The 12981-nt window shown below is 43.8% G+C and overlaps 1 protein-coding gene across 1 annotated transcript in view; it reads left to right on the top strand.

The window, feature by feature from the left end:
- The window catches only part of FAT4 (FAT atypical cadherin 4), a 119439-nt gene extending 111572 nt beyond the window's left edge, over positions 1-7867 (top strand). Inside the window, exons 16-17 of the mRNA XM_058803451.1 lie at positions 2879-3140; positions 5345-7867. Coding sequence (XP_058659434.1) covers positions 2879-3140; positions 5345-7212 — 2130 coding nt within the window. The 3' untranslated portion in view covers positions 7213-7867. The remainder of the gene's footprint in view (positions 1-2878; positions 3141-5344) is intronic.
- The last annotated feature ends 5114 nt before the right edge of the window (positions 7868-12981 follow it).

Consider the following 12981-nt stretch of genomic DNA (forward strand, 5'->3'; position numbering starts at 1 on the left):
TCACTAAATGATGGATGTAAACTCCCAGCTAAGAACCCAGGAGGGGACTTTATCATTTAAAGGGATCCTCAATCCAGGAAAGAGGCAAGTGTTTCCAGATTACATTAAATAATTGTCAAATTCAGTTGGAAAATGCTTCCTCCAAAATCCACTACAACAAAGAGAGTGGGGCATTCCTTATTACTAGTGCTCTTTGTCACAGCTTATTTTCCTACAAGTGCACGTTGCAAGTAATTCAGTTAGAGGTAATGGGATAAATAGAGCGGGTTAAAGGTGAAATTGCCTGTCTTGTCCTGCTTTATCTAGAAATCTCATCTGCAGTCAGATTAAATTAGCATAAACAGAGCTCTACAATCTCTGAATTGTATGGGTAGAGATTGGATTACATTCTACCTATTTCAGCTAAAATACTCCTGTGTGAGGGGTGGTTAGGCACTGGCATGGGTTGCCCAAAGAAATTGTGGCTGCCCCATCCCTAGAAGTGCTCAAGGCCAGGTTGGATGGGTCTCTGAGCAACCTGGGATAGAGAAAAGTATCTTGTCCATGGCAGAGGGATTGGTACTGGATGATCTTTAGGGTCACTTCCAATGCAAACCATTCCGTGGTTCTGTGCATATGTCATGTTATAGGAACTAGACAGATCATAACCCTTTTAAATGAACTCCCATTCAAGAGCTAGTTTTAAGACAAAACCCAATTTTTTCAGCAAATGAGACTTGGAGTAAACTAGAATCAGCCCTGTAGTTAGGAATATGCTTGCTTTAGTGGTTCATTCTTTTCATTACATTCTACTTGTCATTCACTCAGCCATTTAAATAAAACCCAGAAATTTGTGTTACTCAGTGCTGTCAACTTCAGCCTTGGTTTCAAATTTAGAAACATGTTGTGCTTCAAGGCACCATTCCATATCTTTTCCTAGTTGAAGCAGTCATGGACCAGTCTTGTCTCTGGAAATTTTCTTTTCCAAATGCCCCTAGTATGTTATTTATGAGTCTTTTAGCATTAGTCATATGTAATTTTAAAGATATAGAAATAAGGTTAAAGAATCATGAATTATAATAGAAAATATCCGTTGTTGACAGGTAAATAATTCTACAGGCCTTTTCTAAGGTAAAATTAAAAATTTTACTTCTGTGCTCAGTCTCCCCTTAAGTTTGGAGAGTATTGTCTGGCATGGTGTATCCCTTTCTCTTTGCATAAAAACTAAAATACAAGGCACTGTTTTTATAGGGCATAAAAGACAGAATAAGACATAACAAGCCAATACAGGTTGCAGACATAAATATATGTATACATTCAGCTCAGTCAAGCTTTTTATAAGTTATTGTGAGAAATGGTGTTTAATATGTTTTGACAATCTGCATTTGTAACAGTGGGATTTTCCTTGGGCTGTGTGATAGTTTAGACATATGCCACTTGTGTTTTATCAGTAACAAAAGCATCCTGTCTGTGAGGTGAGCCTTATCAAACAATACATTTTCAAGTAGTCTAAATTACTGCCTTTGAAAATGAAGTGGATGCTCATATTAACCATTCTTGTGTCCTCCATCCAAATGGAAAACGTGCTAGATGCATTCATTCAGGCAGCTGCCAAGACATGAGCGTGGTCTTAGAGCCTTATTAAAGCTGGAGTGTCTGAACAAAGTCCTCAGCTTGCATCACCGGAGAAGCAAATCCAGAACATTTAACAGTTTCTGGAAAGGAGAGCAGCATTCTTGTAGCCAGTGTGTCACCTCACAGTTCTTCCCAGGTGAACCTTATTTTTCCTGGAACAAAGGAAGCAAGGCTTTGAGAGCTTCCAGCAAACCTGGGGTTGTGACCTTTCCTGGACTCTGCCTGCGCACGTCCCGCACGCGTGGGGTACGGATCTCGGGCTGGCCGAGCTGGGACAGAGAGGAGCTGTTCCATTCAATATGTGTGACCAAGCATGCAGGAATATGTGACCAAAAGTACAGAGCACCAAAGGAAACTTGCAGCGAGTCCCAGAGCCATCCTCTGTGAGTCTGCGCAGCTCTGTACGCCCCTAGGAGGTCAGCCAGCATACGCAAATTCATGCAATATCTGAGAAACTGGCAGGGCTGGATGTTGGGGATTCTTTTTAAGCTCCTGCATCTTAAGTGCAGAATTTGCACTGATCTCATTTTGGGATCATGGTAAGAGGTTTGAAATCCCACATCTCACGATTCGGTAGAATTGTGAGGCATCATTATTAAGAGAAAAAGCCATAGTATTCTTCCGTTTTTCCCTGGCTGTTCACAAGTTTTAAAGCGGTTTGCTCAAGAAAGCACTACTTGAAAATTCTCACAAAATCACGCGCTTTGCAGCTCTTCAGAAAGCTTTCTGAAATACCACAAAAGTTTCCTGCAAAATACCAATTAGCTGAAAAAGCAGATATGAAATGGGGCTCTTGCTCAAGCCCTGCCATGCCTTATGCATTCCTACTGTGTCGTAATAAAAACTGGATGCAATTTTCTTGGGCGAGGACAACATCTGTTCACTCTGCTAAGCATTTTCCATACTTGCCTTGAAGAAGGAGAAAGAAATATTCTTTCTCTGGTTGAAATGTGTGTCATGCGCATGACCTATAGCTGGCTGCTCAGTAGGATTAGCCAGGGGTTGAATGGGTGGCAGCTCTAAGATACCCATTTTCTGCTGAAGTTTCTACAATGTGGTGTATTTAATTCTGGCCAAATTTTTAATGGTAAATAATTAATGCTTTTTTAGTACAAAGCAGTTATTTGGGGAAAAATATACCCACCCCAGCTTTCTATTACACCAAAGCCACGTGTTACTGTAGCTGTGAGTATACATCAGAGGGGTTATGTGTGCGTGTTATGCGACACCATTTTAAAATTACGTGTCGTGTTCTTCTGAGCAGATCAAAGGTGGGAAGGTGCACTACATATCTGATGCTGGAGTTGCTGGCAAGGTGGAGAGGAACATCCCTGAGGTGTATGCTGCAGATGGCCAGTGGCACTCGGTGCTCCTGGAGAAGAACGGCTCTGCCACCATCCTGTCGGTGGACAGGACCCACAGCCGGGACATCCTCCATGCCACCCAGGACTTTGGTGGCCTCAACGTCCTCACCATTTCTCTGGGAGGAATTCCGTCCAGCCAGCCTTTCAAGAGCACAGCTGCAGGTAATTTTTTTTTCTCCCCAAGTACTGTAATTCTTTATTAGTAATTAGCATACATCCATCCTTTGCCAGAAAAAATGCAAATTGAATGAGTAAGGATTACAGATTTTGTTCCTTTAGTACACACTGCAGGCTTCTTGTTTCCACAGGCAGACGCTCCATCTGCAGGGCTTTTTTGAGACAGGGGAGTTGCTTGTCTGTACCTCAATTGCTGTATTTTTGTTACCCCTATGGAGAAGAAAAGATGTATTCTTCACCTGAATCATAACCTAGAAAATCAAGGCAAATCTTTCATTTGGGCAAAAATGCTAAACAAAAACTTTGTAGGGATTTTATAAGTACCACAGGATTTACCCTGTTATTTATATGATTATAATATTTTCTGCAACTCCAAGGTCCTGCTGCTTTATCCTGCTGTCAAATGAAAAATAGGAGTTATTTCTGAGCAAGGACAATAAGGGAACACCCTCTGACTGATGTCTAGCTGTTAAGGAGCAAATCAGTCTCCCTTAAGAGTTAAAGTAACTGTCTCAAACCCTGGCAAAAGAAGTAGATAACACATATTTGATATCATTTCCCAAGTGCTAGGTAAAGATGGAAGTGATTTTTAGCTGCAAAACATGAGATTCTCCAGACAATACAGATGTATTTTTCACATATTTCTATATTGAAGAATCTTCCTGGCTTCATGAATTGTGACCAGATAAAGTATTTTTGAGTGGAGTAGATTCACACTTTACACTTGTGTATTGTGAATATGTATGAAATGGGGTGTAAAAGCTTGTGGATGCTGTGCTGACCTTTACCCTTTTTACAGGTATGTTTTATGAGCAGCGTGTGCATGGAAAAAGCAGAGGCTTTAGGAAAGCTGGAACAAGGAAAATTGAGGACACTAACCTCTCACCACTGCCCAACGCTGTGGCAGACAAATTAGGAATGTCTGGCTTCCATTAAGCAGACACACAGTCCAAAATCCCTTATTCATATGATTTTATTTTAATATTGGATTACATTGGGTACGACATACCAAGGATTTACAAGGCTCTGGTATAAAACTATGCATGAACTCAGAGTCAAAAATATCTGCAGTGCTGTTAAAGGCAGACAACACACGAGGTGACAGGCTGTGAAGCTGCTGTGTCCAGTAACATTTCCAAATCCAGGTAGATGTGACAAATTGTTTATCACATCAGTACTACAAGGAACCACCATGCATGCAGCAAGGTGATCATCACTTTTGCTTGGGCTCCCAACTGAACCTAAATCTTCAACCCTGAGGATTCTAAACCTTTAACAGCATCTCATACCACTCAAGTGTATTTGCTGTCTCATGACAGAATGGTGGTATCCATCTCTGTGTACCATTTTGCCACAGCTCCAAGCAGAGATCCCCGTAAGGTTGCACTACCTCAAAACCCTTCCAGAAAGGATTTAGTCAGGGGAACACAGGATTATTGGGCTGGCAAAAGGCTGAATTTTCCTGTGACCTCACTCAGTCACTGCACACAGCCTGGGGATAATTCCATCTCCTGGGCTCTCACAGCACTAAAATTGGTTGTAGGGTAGCACTGCAACCAATGTATGGGAAGTTTGGGGAAAGGCCCCTCAAGATTCAGAGAAACAAAAGCACTGCCATGAATTTAAGGGACAGGAGGCTTAGCTGAAGCACGTTGGGCAAACTCAAATAATGCCTGGTGTTAGCACAGCCAAGCCAGCTGCCCTCGGGATTCTCTGTGGGAAATGATAAGAAGTTTTAGAGATATGGGAAAATCAGGAGACAAAAGCATTTCAGTATATTGAATACACTGAAATACATTGAATATACTGAATATATTGAATATACTGTATTTCAGTCATCAGACATCGTATTTATTCAAACTCAATTTAAAGACATTAAGTGCTGTTAGAATGGATGTTTCCCTGTGGTAACCATGTGAATTCTTGGCTTATTCAGTGAACAGTGTAGTACATACTGAGTATGTACAGTGAGTATGTACCACGCTGTTGATAGCGCATCGTAGTTATTCATACTCAATTTAAAGACATAAAGTGCTGTTAGAATGGATGTTTCTCTATGATAACCATGTGAATTCTTGGCTTATTTAGTGAACAGTGGAGTATGTACAGTGAGTGTGTACTGCACTGTTGACAGTGCACGCTCAGCCTTCAGCTCCCAACACCTCTGTCCCTTTTTTCCCCTCTTTAAGGCTTCAGTGGCTGCATTTCCTACATCAAGTACGGCGGGGAGACTCTTCCTTTCTCCGGCAAGCACAGCCTGGCCACGCTCTCCAGAACAGACCCCTCAGTGAAGACGGGCTGCCGCGGCCCCGACGTGTGCGCCAGCAATCCCTGCTGGGGCGAGCTGATGTGCATCAACCGCTGGTTCGCCTACCAGTGTGTGCCGCCGGGCGCCTGTGCCTCCAGCCCCTGCCTCAACGGGGGCAGCTGCGAGCCGGGGCCCCACGCCGGCTTCACCTGCAGCTGCCCCGAGGCCTACGCGGGACGGACGTGCGAGACCGTGGTGGCCTGCCTGGGCGTGCTGTGCGCCCCCGGCCACGAGTGCAGGGCGGGCGTCAACGGTGGCCACGTGTGCCTGCCGTCCCCACACCCTGCGGAACTGTCCCTGCCGCTCTGGGCCGTGCCGGCCATCGTGGGCAGCTGCGCCACCGTCCTGGCGCTGCTGGTGCTCAGCCTCATCCTCTGCAACCAGTGCCGGGGCAAGAAGTCAAAGGGGCCCAAAGAGGAGAAGAAAACGAAGCAGAAGAAGAAGAAGAAAGGGAGCGAGAACGTGGCATTCGATGACCCTGACAACATCCCGCCCTACGGTGATGACATGACCATCAGGAAGCAGCCCGAGGGGAACCCAAAACCCGACATCATCGAAAGGGAAAACCCTTATCTCATCTACGATGAGACGGACATCCCGCATGCCACGGAGACCATCCCCAGCGCCCCGCTGGCCTCCCCCGAGCCCGAGATCGAGCACTACGACATCGACAATGCCAGCAGCATCGCCCCCTCCGACGCCGACATCATCCAGCACTACAAGCAGTTCCGCAGTCACACGCCCAAGTTCTCCATCCAGAGGCACAGCCCGCTGGGCTTCGCCCGGCAGTCCCCCATGCCCCTGGGAGCCAGCAGCCTGACCTACCAGCCCGCCTACGGGCAGGGCTTGAGGACAACGTCCCTGAGCCACTCGGCGTGCCCCACTCCCAACCCCCTGTCTCGGCACAGCCCCGCACCCTTTTCCAAATCCTCGACGTTCTACAGGCACAGCCCAGCCAGGGAGCTGCACCTCGCCATCAGGGAAGGGAGCCCGCTGGAGATGCACGGCGACGTCTGCCAGCCCGGCATCTTCAACTACGCCACTCGGCTGGGCAGAAGAAGCAAGAGCCCCCAGACCATGGCGGGCCACAGCTCCCGCCCGGGAAGCCGCCTGAAGCAGCCCATCGGGCAGATCCCGCTGGAGACGTCTCCCCCGGTGGGGCTGTCCATCGAAGAGGTGGAGAGACTGAACACCCCCCGCCCCAGGAACCCCAGCATCTGCAGCGCGGACCACGGCCGCTCCTCTTCCGAGGAGGACTGCAGGAGGCCTCTGTCCCGCACCAGGAACCCGGCCGACGGCATTCCCGCGCCCGAGTCCTCCTCCGACAGCGACTCGCACGAGTCCTTCACCTGCTCCGAGATGGAGTACGACCGCGACAAGCCCGTGGCCTACACCTCCAGGATGCCCAAGTTGTCGCAGGTGAACGAGTCGGACGCGGACGACGAGGACAACTACGGCTCGAGGCTGAAGCCGCGGCGGTACCCGGGGCGGCGCGGCGAGGGCGCACCAGCGGCGGGCACCACACCCGGGGACAGCTCCCTGCCCGCCAAGCTGGGCCAGCCCGCGGCAAGCTTCAACTGGGACAGCCTCTTGAACTGGGGCCCGGGCTTTGGGCATTACGTGGATGTTTTCAAAGATTTGGCATCGCTTCCTGAAAAAACAGCAGCAGCAGCAGCAGTGAGTGAAGAGAGCAAGGGTGGTACGGCCAAGGCTGTTTCCAAGGAGGGGGAAGCAGAACAGTATGTATAGGCTTTGTCCCCTGGTACTGCCACAGTGCAAAGCCACGGGAACTGCTCAAACCATTATATGGTTGTAGAAAAGCCAAGGTCAGCATCTGATCCCCAGGCCAGTCTGGTTGGAGGAGACTTTAAAAATAATAACCATTATGCTGCTGAAAGAGAGACTTGAGACATTTTTAATTTAATTATGCTTGGATGAATTTATTTCTCCTGCATGCATTGTATTTGCAAACCAGATATTCGGCATGCAGCCTTTGGAAAGGGTTTTCCTATTTACCATTGTTTGGTTCGTGGTTCTTAAATTAATAATGCTTTGTTCTGAAAATGAACTAATTTTTTGTTTCAATTGTGAAGGATGTGCATATTGTCTCCAGCTACTAACATGTTCTACAATGCAAGAGTACTGAGGATTCCATTTTCCTTAAGAAGTGCATGGAAGTAAGATGGTGAATGAAGGAACTACAGTAGTGAGGTGTCTCAGAAAATGTAGTTACCATATCCTGCAGTTGCTCACATGTGACTTTATGGAATAAATCAGCTTGAATAATTGCTGGCAACAGTGCTTGCTGTAAGTCTTATTCCATACAAGAGGTGCTAGAAGCAGCCCAAGCCAGTCAGCACTTTAGGAGTTTGGTTTTTTTCTCCTTTTCAGTTTATTTTTTCATTTCAAGTTTCTTTCTTTTTGTTTTGTTTGTTTGCTCCTGTTTGTTTGTTTTTTTTGGACAAAGTTGTGTGAGAGCTTCTGAATCTCTATGAATTTTTTTTTATTGGGGATGCTTACTTAATCCTGGTCCCTTCCTGCCCCTTCTCATTGATTCCTGATGGTCATTTGTCAGCCCAGGCCCCTGGCTCACAGCAGCAAGGGACAAACCTGTCCATTCCCACATCTCTGCTGCAGCCTGTGCTTCTCCCCTGATCCCATTTTCCCACCTGTACCATGGAAAGGTAGGAAGAACACTCAGTTCCCTAATTAGTGAACTCTTCTGAAGTGCTTCGACATTATAAAGCACTATAATAAGTATTATCATAATTATCATTAAAGCACTGCCTAGCCTCTGTGACCTTGGAGCGGCATTTTCTGCATTCTATGATTTTCTACGGTGGAAACTTTGAAGAATTATTTATTGTATAGAAAATTACTGCACTCTAGCATTTTGAAGCAGATATGAGGGAAAACTACTTGTAGATTCATTAATGTAGCTTACCAGTTGCCCCCAGTTCCCTAAAGTTGTAGGTGAAATAGAATCTCACAAAGTCCTTACATCTTCATGCAGATCTGATGAACCTGTTGTACTGTGTAAAAACTTCAATTTTTTTTTTTTTTACGTAAGCTGTGTTTTTATATCAATATTTTCCTATGCTGAATAGTTTTCTTACTTTCAGGGAAGGTAAGAAAAATACTTTTTTTACATTTGTTACTTATGTAACATCCATATTTTTCACATTTTGATAAAATTGTAACATACTGTATGCTTTCTACCTGTAAATGCCAATAATAGAATTAAAATATTTATTTAAAATCTTTAGTGTGTGTTATTGGAAACCTTTTGTGTTTTCTCTCTAATTTCCACTCCTTGATCTTCACTTTTGGGGTTTAAGTCATAAGGTTTTTAAGCTATATAAACTTCTTAATCAGAAAACAGGCTTTAAGAAGCAAGTACATATCTCAGAAAGATGGAGAAGGGTATTATGAGGTTGTTGAGCATAAGATAATGTCAAAAAGCACCAAATCTGCTTTCATATTTCTAATAAAACAATAAAACCTGTATTTTAGTCCATAAGGTTTTATTAGCAGCAATGGTTTCACATTTGTTAACCACGATTTCCACCTCTGCTCCAAGCTGGAGCTTTCCAGTGGACAGACAGTGAGGAGTGTGAGAACAAGGTCTTTCTGTCATAAAGCAGCAGCTGAACAATAAATAACTGCATTCTTTTATACTTACAAAGGGATAAATCAGACTTGGACAACTTCTTGGAGATTTCAGAGAGTGAAAAAGTTTAGGCTGCAGGCAAGAGGTGAGTTCTGAGGTTACACTGAATTTGTGGTAAGTGTAAAGAACTTAGAAAAAGGACAACAATTCAAGGGGGGGTTATGTATATCACGTTTGGTTTAGAGTTTATTTTGTCTCAAAACTGGCAATTAGGATCCAGCTCTTTTTGGCTAAAAGTGCTCCCAACTTCATCATGCCCCGCAAAAGTGTGAAGATAATGGGCCAAAGTAGCCCACATTGGCATGTAAGTAGTTTCATCTGAAATAACATGAGTTCCACAAGTGATTTCAGAGTTTGAGGAGCAGCTGTAATTAAACATCTGTTAAAAAGCTGTATGTTTAGTTTGAATATTATCCTTTAATACAAATTGTACCACATCCAAGCAGTGATTTTAATAACACATGAAAACTTTAGCAAATGAAAGCTTTTAAATGTAACACCAAACATATTGAGGGCTGTGTTATGCCTGTTAAGCATTCTGAATTTATCAAAAAGTTTTGCTAAAGGGGAATAATATGCAGTGTGGATTTACACAAAGTACATGTCATAGCTTTAGCACAGTGTACAATTTACCCAGGGGGGTAGTGTGTTCCTCTAAATTTTGACACTTTATGGCAGACAAATGTATATTTTACTGGTTTCCTTGTTTCCCTGTTTCTGAAAGGCATAGGGATGTTTTTGACACTTATACATACGATCCATTCCTGCCCAATTTTTATAATTCTTTCATGATGAGGATCAGCAAAGGGTTCCAAGTGAATCATGTGGAGCAATCATCCAAAGTTACCAGTTGTGAGGGAGTGAGCTGCATAATTCCCCTGGTTCATCATCACAACTACACGGTCCTGTTTCAGGATCTGGGACGTATTATAAGTCATAAATATGTGGAAAGAAAAACAGTCTGCATTGCTCACTGCAGTGCACAGGAGCCTCCAAACACATCTCATGTCAGCAATTTGTCTCTGACCTGTCTTTCTGCTGGTACAGTGCTTGAATTGTCTTTGTCAGCTCAGGTGGAGATGTTTTCTCCTGATGATGTTACTGATTAGATGAAAATGGACAGAGAAATGGCAGATTTACTTGGCATTCTCTTCTTTAGAGATGGAAAATATGAAAAGGAAAATACAAAAATTCTGTCATTTGTGGTAGAGGAATAAATGAATAAAAGGAGTGAAATCTAGATTTATCCGATCCAAGACTTCTCAGTATTTTTCATCAACGTTTTGTAATGTTAAAACCACAAAATTAAAAGTAAAGCGCATTACATTGAAAAGTAATGTAAAGTCCCACGTTTTGGTGAAAACATCCCCCGTCAGGCTCAGACTGTGAGTCTGAGCTGCAGACCACAACCTGTGTCAGGGAGTATCGGTTAGCAGTGCAAAATCCAGCTGGAGCCACATGACTCCAGTCTGGGAATGATAGGGCTTGGGGCTGGAAGGGGGTGCAGGGTCTCACTGATGGCTTCAAAAGCAGCAGATGGAGCCAGCCAAAGGACTCAAGCTGCCAGTGTTCATAAGGTAAATTAGATGTGGTGGAAGCTCTTTGAGAGTCCTGTCTTTATTGTAGACTGTGATTTTGAAGGACAAAATTCAAGTAATAGTATTATTCTCCTTCAGTGTTAGGATGTGTAAATGGTATTTTCTTAACTGGATTCTAGAAGAGACTTGTAATTGTGGATCCTTTGAAATTGGGAAGGACAATTAGGAGAAGATGATGAAGGGAATAAGTTGCTATTTTATTAAGTAGGATTGAGAAAGTGAAAATGTTGATCTCTCTGCTTTATCATCCTAGCATTTTACTGTTCACCATTTTAGCCTTTTCTATGACCATCTGTGTATTAATTCCACCATTCTTTCCTCTGCTCTGTGAAATAGTGCTTTGTTCATCCTGATGTGCTCACTTTGGTTTTCTATAAAGACCACCTAATGAGGATGACTTACAGCTTGTGTTTAGGTAGTCAACACCACAACATGTCTTTTTTTTAAATTTAGATATTTACACTCAACTGGCCTTTTCTACGTTTTGCATGAACCTCACTTTCCATTCAGCCATCTTACAGGAGCTTTTTCCAGCAATAAAATATGGTTGGATTCTTGGTAATTTTTACAGCCTTTTTCCAGTGGCTTTGAGGTTTCATCTTCCTGTATTGAAAGAATCAGCAGTGAGTAAAGTCTTCCTAAGTTGCACTTTGAGTTTAAAAGGACCTTTATCTCTGGGCTTCACAAAGTCAATCCTCAAGAGACTTGCTCTTCAATTTTAGGGCCACATTTATTTAATTTGTGAGAATGTACAAAAAAAAAAGTAATTCCCCACATGAACATCCCATATCTGTTCTTTTAAGTTGTCATTTACTGGTGGGGAAGAGGAAGACACTCCACCTGTCAGGAAGTATTTTCAGAAATGTTAAACAGTTTTTTCTCAATTTTCAGAAGTGGCTTCCACCAAGCCCTTTTTCTGATGAGAACCCTCAAAGGGAAGACCCTGCATGGTGCCCTGAGGCACTCAAATGTCAGCATTCCATTGGCATCCATAGGGATCACACTGTGCCTGCTTGGAGCTTGGCTTCATCCTGATCTTCCACCATCTTCCCGCTCCTCTGCTTCCAGTGTGGGGCAAAATGAGGGTCCAGCAAGATGTTGCTTTCCTTCCTCTTTTACAAGCACACCTGGCAAGAGATGGAGAATGAGTGGAAATGGCCCCTCCTAACCTCTGGGAAACAGCAATGCTAAACTACATTCAGTTAACTTTAATTTGCATCCTCTCAGAGGGAGCATTTTTAGGGAGTCACCAAACAGTGTCAGCTGGAAGAAAATAAAGATGAAAGCCCCACATCAGAAAGTTTGTGTCAGTCGGGACAAATCAACAGCAAAGGGGTTAAAAACATTTCAGTCTTTCTAGAGTGAGCCCAAGGATGATGTGTGGTGTCTTGGATAACTCACAGGTGGTGTCATCAGCTGGGAGAACAAAGGGGAGCAGACATTGGAACGGGCTCTTGAGGGAAGTGGTGGAATCATCATCCCTGGAAACGTTCAAGCAAGGATGTGTCACTTGGGGAGGTGGTTTAGTGGTGGATTTGGCAGTGCTGGATTCATGGTTGGACTCTGATTTTGGAAGTCTTTTCCAGGCTGAGTGATTCTGAGACACGTATGTGTGGCAAGGCACACACCCGTGGGCATTCATTCCACGTGGCAATTAATGCCCAGCAAATTCCCTGCCAGGACTCCAGGTCTGGAAAACAGATCAGCAACCTGCCTGCCCTCAGGCATAGAAACCCAAGCCACTGTTCCCTGTGATTCCATGCGTTCCCCTTAATCCCTGTGACTCTTTGTGCAGCCTGTCAGACAAGGAGCAGGGAAAATAAACAGGTCCCTGTCTTCCCATTCGTTGGTTTATTTCCCCTGAGCCTTTTAAAAGCCAGAGTGTGATTTAGAAATGTTTCTCCTTGCATATCTTGTGCAATTAGCTAGAACAGCAAATTGGGGAATAAGAGATAAACATTAATATAGAGAACAAACATTAATATAGAAGAACATAGGGGATGAGGAATGGATATTGATGAATCATTCAAAAAGCACATTTTGGTGCAATAATCTAGAATCCTTACAAATAAACGTTGTAATTTCCTTTAAAATACAACTCTTTTTCAATAATGCAAGCCTTTGTTAAAACAATTTGTTAAACCTTGGCAGAGAAACTATGTGACAGCATCGTTTTACAAGAATTCCTTGTAGTTCGTAGAAAGCTAAGGGAGACCTGGAATGGTTTGTTCTCTCAAAACAACTGATATT

Source organism: Ammospiza caudacuta, chromosome 4, assembly GCF_027887145.1.
Source record: "Ammospiza caudacuta isolate bAmmCau1 chromosome 4, bAmmCau1.pri, whole genome shotgun sequence".
Taxonomy (NCBI): Eukaryota; Metazoa; Chordata; class Aves; order Passeriformes; family Passerellidae; genus Ammospiza; species Ammospiza caudacuta.